Source organism: Suillus bovinus (assembly GCF_016758785.1).
Source record: "Suillus bovinus strain UH-Sbo-P2 chromosome Unknown EDB93scaffold_56, whole genome shotgun sequence".
In the NCBI taxonomy this organism is placed as follows: Eukaryota; Fungi; Basidiomycota; class Agaricomycetes; order Boletales; family Suillaceae; genus Suillus; species Suillus bovinus.
In genome coordinates this window covers 211,348-232,206 of record NW_024542112.1, presented here as the reverse complement: position 1 = coordinate 232,206, position 20,859 = coordinate 211,348, and the positions used below count along the sequence as shown (strand labels likewise).

Here is a 20,859-nt window from a genome sequence, read left to right as displayed (position 1 = left end):
CCTCCCAACCGACCACCTCCAGAATTGATTGACGATCGGGAAGAATTTGCTGTAGAAGAAGTACTAGATAGCCGACTGTTCCGAGGAAAGCTGCAATACCTAGTGAAATGGGAAGGATACCCGAAGGAAGAGTCATCTTGGGAGCCAGAAGAGAATTTGAAGAATGCTCCAATTCCTTTAGCGGAGTTCCATAAAGAGAATCCCACGGCCGCAGCCGGAAAATACCGAAGAATCAAAGGCTCAGTACTATTTACGGAAGATTTCAAACGATGGAGAGAAAAGAATATCCGACCTTCATTCGTTCGTGATGACACTCACCTTAGAGAGGGGGTAATGTCACGAGTACCTTTAACAAACCATTATTCTTTCCTGAATCTTCCTAAACGTCAATACACAGCGCCTAAGATTAACCCTAACCCTACCCCGAAAGCGTCTACCAGTTCAGAGATTCCATTAGCGCCCACGACACGTGTCTTCGATGTGACTGATGAAGAAGACGAGTTCTTTGACTGTGATTAGATTAGATAAGATACGATAAGATAAGATATGGTCACATGATACTTCTTTAATATTCTACGATGTTCTATGGTACGATTCCCTTTTCTATTTTATGATTGGCTAGTAGTTAGAACTCAGTTTCAATCTCCGTTTCAATAGTTGTATATAGTTAGCATGTCTTGGTAGATAGTTCCTTAGTTCAAACCTCTTGTATCTACATTGTAGCAATCCAAGACGTACCTGCTCATTATCATTCTTGTCTGATAACCTTTGTTTGAGTCCTAGTCTCTGCCCAGCGTTAATTCGTTATTGGGTTGTGACACATCTGCGGCATCAAGTATTTCATTGATGGCAGCAGCTGCATCCAGCAAAGGATAAGCTGATAATTACATGACCTGTATCTCTCGTGTTCAGTGGCATCATCCTTGTCACTCTTGCCAATGTTCCATCTGCATCAGGCACTTTGTCAGCATTGCCCCAAACAGGTGAGTAGGTGTACCATACAGCTTCAGGTACACCTCAACTTCAACAAAGCGGGCATGGTCCAACTTTATGCCATACTCTCTAGGATGGATTAGCAATCCCTTGTCGTCCTGCACATCAGGGCACTCCACTTTCGTTTCCTTAAGTGAGCCAAGGCCTGAATAGTAGTTGTCGGGATCATGCAGGTCGTGGATGTGCAGGAACTCTAGCAATGCAGTGAGCAAGCCAAATCCCTCAATCATTGTCAGTGCCAAAATACCTCTGCCATTGCTAGTGTTTGCTGACTGGGAGCTCCTTGCAGCTGCAGAAGCCTGAGTAAGCTGCTTTGCCTTGCCTTAGGTTGGTGCACTTCATTAGTCTTCATAGATCGTGATAGGTAGTTACTCACTTGGACTCAAGAGCACACCTGATTCTTTCAAGTACAATCAGACTTTGCTCGAGACCAAATAAGCCAAGGGTAGTACTTACTGCCAATGTCTTGACATGAAATTCTGGGCACAGTGAAACCCTCCTTGGGCAAGTCCTTTAACAGTGGCTCCGACTGGACCACAAGCACAAAGCAGTCCTTTGATTCACATGTATATACATGCACAAAGCCTGATATTGTGGGGTGTTCTGCCTCTACCTCTGGAATGCCTGCACTGCAGTGAGCGATTGATCATTCAGACATAGTGATCACTCACCGGCATTACGCAGTGTCTTCAATGTCTGTAGTCAGTGCAGACAAAGTATCCAGCACCCTACACAACATCTCTAGAGCTTCTTGAGGATAATCCCCACTGTCTTCATTGTCTGGTGCTAGGAAATGAAGTTAAAACTGCGCCCACATCTTCCTGAGGCTGGCCACATCGATCTGATGACACAAGGAAGGTCTGCATCAGAAAAGCTCATGTCTCTAATACAATACACACCCTGGAGTTAAACAAGTTGAAATATGGGCCAAGTCGGCTGTACTGGCCATAGAAGTCGAGCCTCACCACAAATTTCATGTGCAAGAGATCACCAGACCCATTCACCCAATATTCAGCCTTGTCCCCCATGAGTCATCAAAGGGGGCATGGGTTGTTCTGTACTGGAATATTCTCTTCACTGCAAGCATCTGCTATGAAAGCCCCATGTGATAGCACACTCCCAAGTAGTGAGATATACAGGAGCGACCTCGCCTCTTCAATTTTGTCCTCAGATGGTACTGGAGGCACACCAGGCTCAGCATCTGCTGAAGCGATTGCGACTTTGCGCTGAAGAGCTGAGCATCTTGCAGAAGTCATTCCAAAACAGCGAGGCAAAGGAGAAGGACCAGGACAAAGTGACAACACCTATCACACAATCTTAATAGTGGTAGTGTTCTTGCCAGGAACTTGATCAAATTCCACTCTTGTATTGTGTGGTCCCTGGTGTTGAAATTACAACTCAATGGTGTCAGAATCTGAAACTTTGCTGAGCAAAAAAAATAATTCGATTCATTGACTTACATGGTAAACCGAATACTGAACAATCAGCTGCCTTTTGAATTAAGTTGAAATCTGCCGTGAATTGACCTCCTAGCCTATTGATCTGATGTCGCACACACCATGTCATCTACCTGGTATATTTCTTGTACTAGGTCTGCCTGTGTTCGTATTCCCATGAATTCATGTCTGATGCACTTTGAAGATCAGAGCAACACACCTACACCATAGTTCTCTACTCATTGCAATTGCACTTGTGTTGCACACACCAGTATTCAGTATCCCATTGTTGATCTATCAGACATCATCTGTCAATTCCAAAACCGCACAAAGATGAAAGGTCTGTTTACATTTGGCTTCTCAAGGCGCACCCAGATTTACTATCCACCCAGACTTCATATCATTCCTTGTTGCGGAGGGTGTCATTATATTCTTTATAGATGATGAAGAGGAAGCTTATGCTCTGAACCACTTGTTTCATAACAACTAAGGCCAAGACTGCCGAGATAAACACCATTCATTGTATATCCTCAGAAATTGTGGCTATATTATAATGGTGCTGCCAATGCTATCAGATTGTATGGCTTAGCGAGACAGATTTAGTCCACCACAAAGTTATGAGGTGTGTTCGGAGGAATTTATAGTCAGGTCCAGATCTGAACACTTCTGTGTCCCACCATGTCATGCCAGAAGACAATTAGCTGGATATGTGTCATTCCCATCATACCTGCACCTGCTCCCATCCTTGCACTCATGTTATGCTAGGCAGTGGGTTGAGTCATGCAGTCTGGTGCTATAATTGGCGACAGCAACATGTGACACAAGGAGACGTGGTGGGCATCTGAGATTGAGAAGGCTTCTCAGTGGGCGTGCCTGGTGTGTTAGAAGTGCTTGGTGAGTTGGTAAGTAAGGGCACTCACTACCAAGTGATTATTGCGGCATGCAACATTTGAGGATGAGCAGGCAGGGCAAAGCCAGGCAGTGATCATGCAAATATTCAAAATCATCCGGCAAATGCCGGTAATACAGACTGGCCTGTGTTCGCTCGCTGGCTACTGATAGGGCACTTCACTTCCCGTACTTTGAGTAGTAATTAGTAGAGTCACCTCGGTATAATCATAAACTGCGCAATTGATCCTTGTTCATTCGGAACAATTGTCTGGCTAAACCGCTGCCAAATTTGCACTTTGTTTATTCTCGAGCCCCGATAGATTAGCGTTGTTCTGGACTTCGGACGTTGCGCAAAGTCTTATACTGTTATTTGACACACCGACATACTGACACATCGACACACCAACATACCAACACATCGACACACCAACATATATAGACCTTCGGACAGCTTTCGCAAGCCTCGGAAGGCATCGCACTACTTTGGACAACACTTTTGCAGCCTTGGACAACCTTCGGTCGCATTGGACAAGTTTCTCGGTACTTCAGAAGTAGTCTCGGAACTACGGACGAGCATTAAAGAGTTTTTCTTCCAATATCTTGTCTACTCTCTAACTGTATAAGACTTCCCTTGCATTATCAAGGTAGTTCTTAGGTTGTCTCTTGGGATGAAGCATACTCGCATCCCTCAGGACTAGGGACTCACATTCAGTAGAGCCCAGCCCAGATCTACTCTTTACACCGGACAGTCATTTACTATCAGCCATACTTCAATGATGCTCCTTCTCACTTCACCTTCGAACTTGACGATTCTCATGCTCAGTGCTGACTTATGTGGCCCATTCTGGACCCCAACCGCACTTATACTAGCGTTAATTCTGTCCTCATCCTTTGTAGTAAGCATCTCATCCTACCTTTCTGATGCAGGATCTGCATTTGAATATGACTTTGACATACTAGGTCTGGCAACTACGATCATGTATCAAGTGTAGTGGAAGCACTCAGCATTGGGACCACTCATAGTTTGTCTTGATACTGGGTTCGGTAAGCACATCAATTGTCACAATTTAGCTGCATCTATTTTTTGAGTAACTGTCATTTTTAGATACCAAGTGTGATACTGACCACTCTTTAATGTTGGATTCTTGCAGTTAGTTCTTCTGAATTCCATGCATTGAAGGTACTCGCCTCATCTTCAGACTGCCTGCCTCTTTTCCATACATCATCAGGTGTCTGTGCATCCTCCCCAGTGTGACATTGGCCTGACCTGTTTCTTGATTGCAAACTAATACTTTTGCAGGCCATTTGTTGTGAAGGCTATCTGCCGCTCCACTCAAGTGCTTCCTGGTATTGATTGGTATGGTGTCGCCAGAAGTAGTATTGTGTAGATTGTTGATGACTGTCATAGGCCAATCTGAAACCACTCGCTTGCCGACAATAGTGGTTGGGGCACTGCACGCTGGGTTAGCATCAATGTTCAAGGTGCTGCTCTTCATTTAGGGCCTGGAATAGACCCTGCATGGAGAATTCTGTAAAGCACTGCTACACAAGCCTTTCATCAGTTTCATTGCAATGCATAAGTTTCCTTTCACACATATCATGAAGCGAGAAAGGACAGACCATAGCAATTGCCACATGATAATAAAAATTGTGCATGATACACAAACATCTAAGTACATGAGGGAGTATCGAGGTGTGCAGGACAGGAAGTTGTTCACTGGCTTGGCAATACCTCAGGCAAGAATATTTCGTCCAAGTTCTCCCATATACAGTTTCACAAATACTAATAGAACACTTCACCTCAAGCAATGACCGAGTGAAAGTGTTGTATATCCAAGGCATGGTTAGAGTCAAAACAACCAAACCTGATCGATTGGTAAGGTATTTCAGATTCAACACAAGCACTCAGCTACAGTGTCATTGACACATGAATCATCACAATGCCTTGGAATGACTGGAACATCTGAACATTCACATTTATAGTATTTGTATTGTGTTATAGCACCTGCTGCCCCATCTCAATTGCCCTAGGCCCCATCCTTCCAGCCTAGTACAGTCACACCCATGGTGTCTGGTGAGTCCCTCTATTCAACTTTAGGACAAGTGTCTGATGAATTTTAAGCAGTTTCAGTCATTCGGCTTGGAAAGCAAATCCATTTGCACCTGATTGCAGTTTGCACCTTATTGACTCAAGGCAGTCCAGGCCCTGTGTCTGAGGAGAATCCACCTCTGCAATTCTTGCGTACCCCAGCTGATGTTGCTATGAGTAAGTCAGCACATGAGCCATGATCTGTGCAGCTTGCCTCACCAAGTTAATCCAGCTCTGAGTACACCATCGCTTGTCTGGGAGATCTACAGTTATCTCCCTATGCTGACCAACATTCTTGCATGGAAGTCAACTAGTCACTGAACACAATTAATTTGGCAGTCCATTGCCACACAGCATTTCACACAAATTGTGCATCCTTTCATTGGCGACTATACTGCTGAACTATGTCATCTAATGTATACCTGGGGCGCCATCATCACTGGATCTTGTGCATTGCAGATACTCACTGGAGGAGATCATGCTCCAAATGACTTAAATATTGTGTGTCCAACAGGTAGCTTTGAAGTGCTGCAAGAGTTCATGTTGGACTCACTCAATTATCGATGGATGGATGCAATCACACGATGCAACTATGCTTTCCGGCCAGTTGTTAGATCATTTGCAAAGTATCAGCATGGACAACTCATCACATTGTGCGAGTCCATCAACAATGACATATTTGATGTCATCACCAGCTTGCATACCATAGGGGACATGCTTATCATGATACCAGGCAGTGTTGTGGTGTTCTACCCTGAATGGACATTGAATGATGTCATATTACTCACTCATAATGTGACCAGTTGCATTCCAGGAATTAATGTGGGGTGCATCGACAATGACAGGCATGTCGTTCATGAAAACACAGCATTCCTGCAGCAGCTGTGCGGTGACTTCTGTCCTACTCTTTGGTGCAACATCACAGACAACAGGGCATGCTCTCTAGTACTGGAGTGGGACAGGAGATATCCTATCAGGCCATCAATGTCGCAATCCAACTCAGCCTGGCGACTAGCAGAGCATTGTGCCAACCCCTTATACCCATACAACCCTTTGACCAATGCTTGCCTCGCCCAGCTCCCACCAAATTTGCCAGTCACAGACCAGCTAACCATGTGAGAGCAGGAAGCATGGCTCCATAACCACTACTCTGTTTTTGTTGGGCTCACTCTACCATTTTTGTCATGCTGACATGATAAATTTATAGAGCTACATGAAATGCTACATGGAAATGCTGTATGCTTCCACAGTGTCAACACCTCTCCTCATCCCTGTACCTCTCAGAGATGGCGTGACACAACTGAAGCACATTACCAAACTTGAAGTGCTGCACTGGGTGAACTGCCTGGGTGAGAATCAATTCAATACTGACATAGCATGCACACATAAAACTTTCAATGTTGTTGCAAACACCTCTTCGCATGCATGTGGTTATGGCTATACATTCATCCGGGAACATCCTGCATTGTACCCACCACCAAATGCTCTGATTTGTGACATTACAAGTGACTTAACGAGTCACAACTCTGTTATCAGAAAGATGTTGGTCATCAAACACACTGCAGGCAACAAACACAATGTCATCGATCAGACACTGCAGGACATCCAGAGTATCAATTCAGTTATCAGACAGCATGTCACAATGTCTCACAATCACTCAATTCTGACTTTTGCTCTTAATACTCAAGTACAATAGAAAACTCAGAGTTCTGGACATAAAGGGGCACCACCTCCATACTGTAGTAATAGATGTGCATTCAAATAATGTTGTACAGAGTTCGAGAGTCCTGTGTAATACAGCCGTCACCACTCACAACACATTAAGCTGGGTTATTTGCAGTCGACCATCACCCAAAGGGGAGACGATATAAAACTCATGGAGCAACCAGTGCAGTGCATCCCTAGTCAGGAATTGGATAAGTGTGAGACTGCATTGATGAATGGTCACATACTCATATTCAATGGGTGTGAGCTTGAAGACATCTGAGACTTGATCATGCACCTCAGATTCCAGTGTACCATATGGTGTGGTGTGCTGTAGATCAGCGATGACTGAGAAAATCACAAGGATTCTGCATCTAAACAGGTGGTCCATATTGTATATCTATGCATTAGTAAGTTTTGCATGCATCCTAGTAAGCCAATAAACAAGACATACTGCAGCACCATGACAAGGACACAGGCAGGCACGACCATCATGAACCGATCACTTGGTTGTATTCTGTTGACAGAGGCAGGTACAGGTGCAAGGGTCAGAATCATATGTGCACAGCGGAGGAGGGCTCAGGTCCAATTGGTCTAGGAAGAGTACTGGAGAGTGGAAGGAGTTGGTGGGGAGGTCTGCAGCCCAAGAGGATACAGGCTCGTGCAGGAGCTCAAGTTCCAAGCCTGTGTGGGAGAGTTCATCCATGACTCAACCCCAAACACAGTGTATGGCAGTCGTAGTAGGCAATGCTCCAGAAATTGACAAATGAGAATGAAAGCTCTATAGAGTGAATGTGATGGCTTTCAGTTCATGAGGACACAGTGTAATAATAGTCACGGCACTGGGCTCAAAACCTGTGTTTTTGATACTCATGTTAAACAGTATTCATCTGGTGCATCCCCGACATTACGATCCTGATCCCGACGCCTGACCCTGACCCGAAAGTTTTGGACCCAATGTTTTCGCATTGGACTTGTCCTCCCTATGTCCTGTCCAGTCATATCTACCCCCACTGGTGCATATTTACTTGTTTTCGCATTATTGAACATTACAGACAGCGTTATTACATGTTATCTACAAAAAGGTGCAGTACACATGCTCTTTTACATACATTTGGACCCGATTTTGTGCTACTGTTTTCGCCTAATGCACTCCAAAATCCTACATAGACACTATTTAATATCTAGTACTTCCTACCTATAAATTACTTACTTTTCCCTACTCAGTAGTAGGTTGGAAGTCATTGGATATTAGTAGTACTTTATTGTATTGCGAAATATCTATCCGCTCTTTTTCTCTGAAACATTCCAACACATCTGACACTCATTTGACCAACAATCCAACACACTTCTGACACATTCCTTTATTGTCCGACACATTCCCAACAGTCCGACACATAGTCCAATGCCCGACCCAACTCCGATATTTTCAGACCTGACAGTTTCCCTTTGGACGAGTAGTTCATAGCTTCAGATTATCTTCCTATTATTGATAACTAACTATCTAAACTAATACCAAACAGCTACCTCTATAGGATCGAATGCACTTGCTCTGCAAGTATAGCAGACTAGGTTGTGCTAAGATCTACCTAAATATTTGTTGTCTAGGTAGTATGATTTTTGCTGAGTCCAGCTGGGAATCAGCTTTCTACAGCAGCTTTTGCACCCTTGCCTGATAATATACACTTAATGTTGTGGTTGTGTTAACAGAAAACGAGGATGTATGGGTTAAAATAGTTGATGTTGGGATCTCTACACATAAAGATGACCGAGTTTGTTTCAGGCTCAAAGTGCGAGGACTCTATGACCTCATGTGGAAAGAGGAAACAACATCTACCTTCATTCCCATACTTGTGACAAACAGGACGACAAGTGTGTCATTGTAATGACTTGCCACACCACTTGATCTGAGTAGCTAACACAGAGGCCCACTCCTTGGTGCTGATGAGGGAGGGGTTACCCACATTGACTGTCTAGGACAGTTGGTGGCTGGGGTGAACGTTCAACACAAGGATCAAACTTAGGATCAATATTAACATCAACTTCAGGTAGATGATGATGAATAATGTCATCAAAGAAAGCAAAAAACTGTCTTTGGTAAGCTTCATCATGGAGCTCATATGTATTTCCGAAGGATTGGCCCCTCCATCTAACCAAAGGAGGAAGTGGCCATGAAGAGAGCCTTGCTCTGTGTATTCAGAGGAACCATAAAATGCACGCAAATGCCCAAAAAGACCACCTGGAGGGCTTGGGTGGTTCACTTTGAAGTCCCAACCCAGAAGATGCTCAAAGCAACATCTCCACAAAAACTCAAAGAAATCTGCACCTGCAACCGGGTCCTGAGCCAACCGCAGGGCATGCTCACGTGCAGAAAGTAAGCGAGGGAATTGAGCTGACAGGTCAACAGAATGATCACCATACATCACCTGGAAGATGAGACTATGGACTGTGCTTGGGTTAAAAGTGAAGAACAGGTGTGGCAGTCCAAAATAGCTGAAGTACCCACGAATTTCATTTCAGACATAAATTTTGGAGGCCTGTGAACCTGGAATATGCACAGACATGGTGTTAACCTGCCTCAGTAACTTCAAGGCTGATTGCTCCTCAGCACTCAACTGAGAATAGTTGTGTTCTCATTCTAAGCAACATGTGAGGCCATCTAATACTTGAGCAGAAACCTGTGTCAGTTTGCAGGCAACATTATCAAAGTTCGATTTACGTACCGTGAAGAAGGTCTGCAAATGGGCAGTCCAGCATTGAATCATGTTCAATGCTACAAACAGGTATGAATGATGGTAACGAAATGACTGGTCGACCAGGGATAAGTAGTAATGTGCTTGTGCCTCGAATGAGAGAGCAGTGGGTCTCAGTGGATCTTCAAAGCTGCCAATGCTGCAGGGAAACAGAGTGGGATACATACCAATAAGCAGATCTGGATTATGGTACTCAGTAATCGCTTGAGAACCCCTGTGAACGATAAAATCTGGCAGAGAGCTGGAGCATGAGAACAAATTGCGGAGGGCAGCTGCAGTGAATGTACGCCCACTTATTTTGTCACTCTCAGGGTCAGAAACACCCATTTTCTCAAGCATAACTACTTGTTCAGTATGTACACCATCACTTTCATCAACATCTGGATCTTCATGCAGTGACTGGGCAGGGTGTGGGTCAAACCCGGCGGTTTCTTGCTCAAAAACCATGCAAGGATCAAGCTTGTGGTCCTCAATCATGCATTCTGATAGCCCTGGCAAGATGTCATCATCAGGGTACATGGAAATTATAGCTGAGTCCAAAGGTATACTTGCATAAATTTGGTTGTGGTTCTTGAGCCAAAGAAGAAAAGCCCAGATCTTAAGTTTACGAACACGAAAGACTGTGCCAAGCTGTTTGGCATTAAATCTGCCAGGTCCAATGAAGATAATGCTCAGGAGGCCATTAACGTCAGATGGCATACGTGGAAGGACCGAGGCCATGGACACAATGTTCATGTCATGTGCACAAGTGTTTCCATAGAAGACCTTAGGCTGTGCAGGATCAGAGGACTGAAATAAGCGAGTCACATGAGCTGTGACACAATAGATCGTGCATATCTTCTCCTCGATCCAAGAGATATCTTGTAAATGCAGAGGAAGTTGCCCTCGATACAAGTTGTTAGCCAATGCGAACCGAGAAACCTTGTCAGGTTTCGACAATGATGCATGACATGCTGAACACAGAAACAAGCATACAAGGTCAGTGCTGCAATCCACTAATGCCTGCATGATCAAGCATGAGACCATCAATAATTGGGCAATCAAATGAGAAGGCAGCAGACAGACCTTGAACTACACATTTCTGGATGATGAAACGGTCTGTGACACACAAAGTATCAAGATGGAAACTTGGAGCATCATTTGCCATAAAACTCACGGCCACACAATCCTGTTGATAGCAAGCACATACAGCACATACAGGAGGCTCAGACCACTGCGAAGCTTGATAATAGTTGTTGAGACATGAATAGATAGTCTCTTGAGAGACGACGACCTGCCAAGCATGACAATATTCCTGAGCCAAATGCTCATCCTCGACAACTCGTGAATACTTGTCCTCACGTCGCTGTAGCTTCCATTGTTCAGTTTTGGACAAGAGCTCACAGGACAGGCATTGTACGACATCAGAGCCATACTCATATTCAAGAATGGCTGAAATGCACTGAACATCCAGCAAATCAGTGGGGTTTAGAAAAGGAAAGTATGAAAGCCATATGTCGCTCAGTACACTGGCGTCCACAGCCTGCAAATACATTGCACGTTCACGTATGTGGCAAGCCAGCCCATTGCTGCTCTTGGTACGTGACCAGGTATTTAACACAGGGCGACCATCAAAAGGCAGACGGCAGATGCATTGCAATAGCACGTCGACTGACAGAGCACACAGTCGACAAGTAAGAGACTCAATGGAAAGGGTAGACCACAGAATATGTGAACAATCCAGGTTGTCACATACATAAAAGCCCTGCGGGGGGAGGTGAAGCACCTCAGCAACCTGCTTGCCATACAAGCAGATAAAGTGTGCAGTGAAAAGAGGAACTAAACAGTGGTCACAGCCAGAAGGAAGGACAACATCTGAGAGAGCTTCATTGACAGACAAGCAGGGCAAAGTGGTCAATGCAGCGCGAGTTTGAACAAAGTGCCTTACAATAACATTAACGTGATCCGATTTTTTCCAACCACTTTCAACTGATGGAAGGAACCGGTGTCCTGCATGATGTGGGAATCATGCATGGACATGAATACTAGGTGACACTCAAAAGACAAAGTCTGTTAGCTTAGTCCTCAGACTAGTCAACCCATACCTTGGTTTCAAACCATGGTCCATATTTCCAGTTTTTCCCCAAGTTTCACAATCTGAATACATTTTGACAGAAAAAGTCTAATGTGAGATGGGAATCACATTTAGACCTAGTTGATGTGAGAAGGGAAATGAAGGTTAAGGTATAGCCTTGCCTTTGGCTTATTCACTTTGGCTAGAGAAAACCATAGAGAAAAGTACAAAGCCTATAAAAAACCTATCCAAAAAGACCGTGTTTCAATTCCTGCCAACTGTCTTATTTTTTTGCTACCTACTTTTCTCTAGTGTTTCTTTACTTTACTTTTTCATTAGGATGCTTTGACTCACCTGACACTTCATAAAATTGTACCCATAGGGTATGATGTCATTATGATGTCATAAGACTCCACAGATACTCCTGCAGGTATTCTGTTGAAAGATATTATGTCATCAAGCTCTAGATTATTCTACTCTACAATGACATCATTCATGATGTCATTTCCTTCTAGAATATTCTGCTCCACAATGATGTCATAGCTCCATCTTTCACTTGTATATTATTCTTTTATTGGGTTTGACCCAATATTTTGATTGGTCCTCCTTATTTTTTATTGTTTGTGAACCTAGGTTACTTTCCCACACAAAATATATATAAGGAGAGCCCATTCTCCCCCAAAAAAATATGATCTCCCATTTGTAGCAATCTGCCTATCAGATATTTCACTTGCAAAGTTAGTCCCTTTGAAGTGAGATAAGTGCAGGGAAAAGAATTCCCTTGAGATTATAAGTTTCTTACCTTAGAAACTTATTTAGTGCTATAGACCAAGCGTTCTTGGTCATATATATTGTCTTTGAGACCTCTTTGTCTCATTGCTCTGTGCCCTTTGACTAAGCGATCTTAGTCATCTATCATATTGTTGAGATCACGTCTCACTAGTTGTCCCATAGACCAAGCAATCTTGGTCAAGTTCCAGTCCCATTTGTTCAAGTGATCTTGAACATATATATAGTATATTTGAGACCGTTGTCTCATAGTTCCAGTGCCCATAGACCAAGCGATCTTGGTCATATTTTGTATATTTGAGACCACGTCTCACTAGTTCCAGTATCCAAGTCCAGAGCCTAGAAGGAGATTTCCTAGGCAAATACGTCCCAGAAACTGAATTACATGTCTAGAAGCTTATTCCTAGACAAGAGATTTGAGTTTCAATAAAGAAAAGTAAAGCTCCGGCTAGGTTGATCTTAATAAAAGATTAGTTTAGTGAGCCTCCCAAGAACTCACACATTATCTACCACGAAATAGGAAAAGTCGTAGACTGTGTTAATCAAGGACTGGCAAGCAGTCTTATCCAAAGTGTAATTGTGGTGTCATTACATTTACACGACTTTATATAAGACCCTCGGTTATTAAGACACCGGGCTGCATTGGCAAGTACAGGCCCAAGGAGACCCGACAAGCGATCCACAACAGTGTGCTCACTCTGTCTGAACCAAGCCAGATACTCATCTGACTTTGACACAAGGCTGGAAACAGCTCCATTGCAAGCATGAGACAACCTGTGCAGTAGCTCACAGTGGCGATATCCAGGTACCTCAAATTCATAGAGAGACATGAATATGGAGGCTGACGAATGTACAATGACAATTGAGACACCGTCAAATGCAACACAACCATAGAAGACGACAGAACAAGCATGACAGTGACAGTGATGAGAGGTAAGCGATTTGAACAGCCATGAACAAAAGTTTTGGGGTGTCAAAGTGATGAGTGTGATATTGTGGGTAATAGAGTGCATCATAGTATGTGGGATAATCATTCATATCATGTGGGATCAAGGGTGGTGGGCAGTCGCGCTCGTCGAGCACTCAAGCGGCATAGCAGGGAGCCTTCATGACAAATGACCTGCAAAAGTATCAGTTCGCAATCAATAATCAGGGCAAGCCAATCTCACATGGGGGGGAATGCACACACACCTGATAACGCACGGAATAGAGAGCGAAAACGAGGAGAGCACCTTCAAGGAACAGAAGTCGGACGGGCTCAAAGAAGTGGAATGAGACATAAAAGTGGGAACTAACCGTGAGAACTCAATCAATTCAAAAGTGGATTCATGGGAATTTGTTGCAAGATTGTTTGTAGAGAAAGGGCCATTTGAGTACTACAGAACCTGACTTAGGAAGTCAGGGAGATAGAGATTCAGTCTGTAGGACAACTTGCCCAATCTAAGTTGCTGAATCCATTGAGCTCTGGAATCACTGCAACACTCCCATAGTGTATGTAGAGACTAACAGTACCAGCAAGGAAATGAAGTACATGCTTGGCTGCAGTGTAATGACATGGTTTAGGCAAGCTATTATGTTGAGCAAATTTCATGACAGCAACAGCTATATCAGGACATGTGTACATGGTGAGATATAGTAATTCGCTGATGAGTTTGCAGTATTCAGTGACAAGATTATTGATATGATGGTACATGTCTGTGTTACAACTGAACAGAAAGTGAGGGTCTATGAAAAGAGTGACAGAGTTGCATCTAACCATCCTGTGTTCCTTGAGAAGGTAGGTATTATATCTGGTCTGGTGCTCATTGATTACTACAGTTTTGCACTAACTTGATCATTTCAAAAGGGTTTTAATTTTATACTATACTATACAATCACTATCAGATAAGTGGAAATTTATGTGTTCTGTTTATTATTGAAGATCTCTCTGCACTTGGAAATTCAGTTACAAAACATTCAAACAAATATGTTCAAGAATATCTATGATTATTTCTTCTATTCTTTGCACCTCTCTTCCTATTCTACTTTAGAGTTTTGCAACTCAGTATAATTAAAATCCTCTTAGATCTGTATAAAGATATTAGCTATCATAAAACTCATATTTCTGCACCTATTTTCTTGAAACAGCATTGTCAGGATGATTTATCCCACTTTTAGAGTAACTCTGACATTAACTAGGCTCTCCAAAGCCATACAAAAGCTTTATCTATTCATCTTACATATAATCTACTGCAATACTTGTATACTGCTTTCTTTCAACAAATTTCTGAGTTATGTGAATCTAAATATAATGATTTCCTTATTAATCTGCAAGATCAATATTAACATTGGTATACTAAAAAGACACTATGGCAAGATATTTGGCAGTATATTATTAACTTTAGATATACACATGACTAAGGCAAGACAATGTACTTCTATTAGTCAGCTACTTCAGGTTCCATATTAGCTTTCCCCTTCAGATGTGAGTTAGTATGATTGTTCTTTCTAGTACTCATATTTTCTAACTTTGGAGCATAAAGCTTTGGCATATTTTGTGGCCCAAAACTTATGATCAAGAAATATGATATCCTATCTGAGAAATTGGAATGCTATGACATCAAGTCAATCTGTCATAGGTGTCCTAGTGAATATGCCTTACTTTCCCTTAGTGAGTTCATGTCATGAGTACCTTTAACAAACCACTATTCTTTCCTAAATCTTCCTAAGCACCAATATCCAGCATCTAGATCAAATCCTAACTCTATCACAAAACTTCCTAAAGCAACGATATCCACAGAGATCCCATTACTGCCCACAACATGTGTGTTTGATATGACAAATAAAGAAGAGTTCTTTGATTGTGAATAGATAAGATTAGGTCACATGATATTTTTTTAATATTCTATAATATTCTATGGTATGATTCCTTTTTCCTTTTTATGATTGGCTAATAGTTACAGCTCAGTTTCAATCTCAGTTTAAATATGTATATATAGGTAGTATGTCTTGGTTGATAGTTCTTTAATTCAAACCTCTTGTTTCTTAGCTTACTGCTTTGCAACTAAGACATCCTTGCTCCTTCCTTGTGATTATCTTAAAGTTTGAGTCCTAGTCTCTGCCACTACATTAAGTCATTATAGTGGTTGTAACAGTTTATATATCTAACTTAAAAATGTGTTCTGCTAATAATATATATTTCAAGCCAACAAAAGCTGGAGAAACAATTAAAAATAATATCTTAATCCAAGTCCTTCATACTCTCTTATTCAAAGGAGGAATATTAGAAAAAACCTAGTAGGATACTTCCAGGAGGCTATTCAGTCATTGATGTAGCAACTACAATCACTTTGTATGCATCTTTACAATATTTCCAATTCAAAGCTATATATAATTAGCTTGCCTCATTTTAGATTATTCATGCACTTGAAGAATGGTCTACTGGCATTTATAAACCTAACACAATTTCTTTAATAGTCATAGCTGAAACCCACCAACCATCAGACTTAGTTTTTGGTCAGATTACACCGACTATTGATGATACCTATGATAGCTTTGTAGGTGTCAGTCTGAAACAGAGTAGTTGTACTTCTTACAAGTTCAAATATGACTTTGGTATTAACTTCCAACAAGTTAACTAATAAGATGATTATAAATGTGTATCTGAGATAGAGTATACAAGCCCACCAGTGTCTGCATTTAATATTATAAGATATCAAAGAGACAGAGCTCATGGTGTATGAAAGAATAGACAATCAGTTAAATATAAAGTAAAATTAACTAGACTAATGTTAAGGCTACAATATAAATTATAAAATTCTGACTGATTTAAAGAGAAGCTTATACTGCTTATTTTAAAGGATATTACTATCTGAGAACCAGGTAAGAATAATTCTTTGCCTCTTAGTGACTAGGATAGTACAGTGTACCGAAGTGCATGTCATCAAACCAAATGCATTCCTAGCACAGATAGGAATGCAGCACTTGATATCATTTTGTATAAAAACAATAAACTTACCCTCTTAGATTAATATCATCATTCCAATCCATGTGGACTATCTCACTAGTTCTTTCTTTGATAGTAAGGGTGAAAAGCACTCCACCAAAGTCAAGAGTTAGCCTCTTCAAGATTACATCTCTCACAACTGTATTGTGAGTCTTAATGAATCTATGTGCCCTAAACATAATTATTAGCACTACAGTATAATTTGATATTAGTATATCACACCTTCACTGATGCTCAAGCTGTTTTGGAGCATAATATGTAAGCAGAGCAATGATCTTAAGAGTAACATGGTGCTTCATAGCCAATAGTAATTTGTCAATTGCTTTCAATTCAGCAGTGCCTTGGTTTTTGGTTTTAGAAGTGACAACAGTGTAAGACCACTAAACCTGTCATATCTCAAAATGATAGGCAGGCATTGTGGATGTCAAGGCCTATTCATACTAATGATATCTGTGCTGGTATCATAATATATCTAACAGCATAGAGGTTATATTTCAGAAATATCAGCTTATGAATTAAACAACCATAACACTACCTTAACACAGGCAGAATCTTCCTAGTATCTAACTAAGTCATGTCTTTTGCTTTTAGTGTTTATTAGTATAGCTAGAACTTTTATGAAATTTTTTTTATCTTACACATATTTAATTCAGAGCCCTTATATTGCTATTTTTGTGTCTATTGTTTATCTTCTGTCACTTCATTGCCTCAATCATATCCAATATCTTTGGAGGCCAGTCCATTAGACACAAAGGTGAGTTACTTTATATTATCTTATTATCTATTTTGTAGTCTTCATACATGCCTTATCAGCAGAGATATTTGTTATATTATGAACTTGGAAATGTATAAGGATGAAATGCACATAAACAGACTATAAGATATATGATAGTCTACCAGCTGGTCAAAATTTACTTAGTAATCAGAGGAGATAATACTGCTTTGCAAGTCTATATATATTGACACTCTTGATTGAGTTTTCTATTGTTATAGACATGTGAAGCTCTACACTAAGATTAAGTTCTATGAATGTGGATGACTTCACTAAAGATAAACTATTTTTTTTCCCATTATTAAAATGTTTAGTTGTTTTTACATCAACTGACTGAATGATAGCGTCTGTGATAGACATCCTGAAGTTCTAACTTACATGGCTATAACAAATATATGAATTAAGTCCTCACAAGGTTGAATTGCTCATGAATCTCATAACATGCACAATTAGCACAGGTAGTATAACACTCAGATCTTTCACTACCAATGTAGAGATTTGCACTTTTGCAAGCCTGCAGTGTCTTATACTGCAGCTCATGTCTCCCAATTTCACAACACAAACTTGCAGTATGATCTCCTACCCTATGCCTAGCTATTACTATATGGAGTGACACTTTCTTGTACTTTCATTGCCCTATCATTTAGAAGCATCCATCCATAATCCAGTAAGTCTCACTGTTATATATTTTCGCATTTTTATTCATTATTGCACCATATTATAGCATAGACTCTGACTTACATACATTGCTACATACCTTATCTTATACTTGACTCGGCTCAGTCTCACATAGAGAGATATATAGGTCCATATTTTTCACATTTTTACATATGGAATTTTACCCTACATTGTGTCTATAGCTACAGTTAGAAGCTATTAGCAGTCTTATTATTGTCATATCATTCAGTCCTTGTCTATTGCTTGTCGCATTTTCGCATTTTGCATTCTCACTTTTTGCACTATAGCAATGATCACAGTGCTGGGCTCAGAACCACTATTTTCTTCATGTCAACACCTATTATACATATACACATATGTGATACCACTCCACATTGGACCTTTGGACATTGCATCAGCTAGTTACTTGTGCTTTCTATGTCCTGTTCCATTGAACTAGCCCCACTAGAAATGGTGACACTGATCTATCAGAACTCAAGAATAAATGAGGTGCAAAATTGGCAGCAGTCAAGCCAAACAATCATTCCAAATGAACAAAAGATTAATTGTGCAGTTCTGAATATACCAAGATGAATCTACTAACTATGACTCGAAGTACAGGAAGTGAAGTGAAGTACCAGTAGTAATTGAGCAAGATTATATCCTGCTTCCATGAGAGCCCAGAATGCATAGGTGAAACTGGTAGCAAGATCAGCATGTCTGAATCCTATGTAATAAGCTGCAATGCAAGAATACATGTAATAAGATGCAAGGCATACCATTTATATGTATCCCAAGACTCCCGACAGGATGCCAATGGGAGTTATTCATGGTAGTACTACAACATAGTCAACATATCGAAGAAATAAGGAAAAACATACAAGTGAAGTCAAAAGATGAGGATAGAACATGGTATGATAATCTGCAAGGTTTGGACAAGCCTTGGAATGAAAGATCTGTCTGTGAACAGTTCAGATGAGTGTGCATGACCTTTGGAAGATCAAGAGAGGTTAAGAGATAGTATGTGACACAAGTATTAGAATGGCTGGTTCCGAGCCCAGCACCATGACCATTGTTATACCACGCTATTACATGTCCACAGCACCTTGTGTTTTATTACATAGATTCTCAGACCCAAAAATATTGCTACTACCTTCACCTATGGTACTCTGGATTTCTACGTACTTAGTTAAATATTATGTAGTGACTCTCAGTAACTCATCATCCAGTAGAAGGGAGCAGTTTCCTAATACTGTGGGTTACCTCAGAATATCTTTGTAGTTCTTAGTTGCATTGCAAAATATTACTGTTCATTTATCATCATACTCTGTCATTTGTTATACTCACACAAACCACTTGCAATCTAACACATTTTATAGTTTCTGACATATCTTTGTGAGTCCAAAAGTTTGAAATTTCAGACATCATGCTGTAGGAATTGTCATGGTGCTGGGCTCAGAACCACTGTTTTTAATACTTGTGTCAACATCTGAAACATATGTGCACATGTCCAACACACTTCCACACATGTCCGAGTCACTCCACATCAGACTTTCAGACATTGCATTGGTATATTGCACCTTGCGCTGTAGAAAGCTGATTCCCACTGAGCTCAGCAGAAATCATACTACCTAGACAACAAATATTTAAGTAGATCTTAGCACGACCTAGTCTGCTATACTTGCAGAGCAAGTGTATTTGATCCTATAGGGGTAGCTGTTTGGTATTAGTTTAGATAGTTAGTTATCAATAATAGGAAGATAATCCGAAGCTATGAACTACTCATCCGAAGGGAAACTGTCGGGCCCAAAAATATCGGAGTCAGGTTGGTGTAGAGACTCATTCCTGACTAGGCTTGTAGATACTGTCTTTACCTTATGTTTGCTATTCTGTAGCTTACATAATCAAGTTACCTCTTCACCAGTTTCCAGCACCTTGAGTTTGAGTCTTTGTAGTTTCCTCTCTCTCTGAGCTTTGAGCTTAGTACAGAAACCCTTTAGGGTCAAACACTGTCTTCTAGACAATGTAGCTAGGCAGCAAGACCCAACATTATTCAGACTAATCATCTGAATTGTTGAACCTTCATCAGGCATTGGACTGTCGGGAATGCGTTGGACAGTAAAGGAATGTGTTGGAAGTGTGTTGGATTGTCGGTCAAATGAGTGTTGGGTGTGTTGGAATGTTTCGGAGAAAAAGAGCGGATAGATATTTCACAATACAATAAAGTACTACTGATATCCAATGACTTCCATCCTACTACTGAGTAGGGAAAAGTAAGTAAGTTCATAGGTAGGAAGTACTAGATATTAAATAGTGTCTATGTAGGATTTTGGAGTGCATTAGGCGAAAACAGTAGTGCAAAATCGGGTCCAAATGTATGTAAAAGAGCATGAGCACTGCACCTTTTGTAGATAACATGTAATAACACTGTCTGTAATATTCAGTAATGCAAAAACAAGTAAATATGCACCAGTGGGGATAGATACGACTGGACAGGACATAGGAAGGACGAGTCTGATGTGAAAACATTGGGTCGGGGTCAGGCATCAGGATTGGGATCGGAATGTCAGGGATGCATCAGACAAATACTGTTTATCATAAGTATCAAAAACATGGGTTTTGAGCTCAGTGCCACGACTATCATTACAGTGCTGTAACAATGGTCCTCGTGCAGAGCTCAGAACCAGCATTTTCAACACATATGTCAAACACTACTCATTCCAAATCATCTGCAACA

The 20,859-nt window shown here is 41.1% G+C and overlaps 3 protein-coding genes across 3 annotated transcripts; all 3 read right to left on the bottom strand.

Moving 5' to 3' along the window:
* Positions 1–926: 926 nt before the first annotated feature.
* Positions 927–2,855, bottom strand: EDB93DRAFT_1106302 (uncharacterized protein; the record flags this gene model as incomplete). Its single annotated transcript, XM_041447603.1, has 10 exons — positions 927–1,315; positions 1,370–1,387; positions 1,450–1,546; positions 1,568–1,617; positions 1,665–1,689; positions 1,893–2,009; positions 2,055–2,227; positions 2,454–2,527; positions 2,699–2,723; positions 2,801–2,855. 10 exons carry the CDS (start codon positions 2,853–2,855, stop codon positions 927–929), a joined length of 1,023 nt encoding a protein of 340 aa, XP_041304847.1.
* Positions 2,856–5,788: 2,933 nt separating this feature from the next.
* Positions 5,789–7,819, bottom strand: EDB93DRAFT_1106301 (uncharacterized protein; the record flags this gene model as incomplete). The annotated part of the gene is made up of 12 exons (XM_041447602.1): positions 5,789–5,831; positions 5,877–5,937; positions 6,060–6,163; positions 6,337–6,516; positions 6,579–6,596; positions 6,687–6,750; positions 6,970–7,003; positions 7,101–7,146; positions 7,224–7,310; positions 7,362–7,487; positions 7,568–7,630; positions 7,680–7,819. 12 exons carry the CDS (start codon positions 7,817–7,819, stop codon positions 5,789–5,791), a joined length of 966 nt encoding a protein of 321 aa, XP_041304846.1.
* Positions 7,820–10,337: 2,518 nt separating this feature from the next.
* Positions 10,338–10,778, bottom strand: EDB93DRAFT_1046058 (uncharacterized protein; the record flags this gene model as incomplete). The annotated part of the gene is made up of 1 exon (XM_041444621.1): positions 10,338–10,778. A coding segment is annotated over one exon (441 nt), but the record flags the coding sequence as incomplete, so codon positions are not given.
* Positions 10,779–20,859: the final 10,081 nt, after the last annotated feature.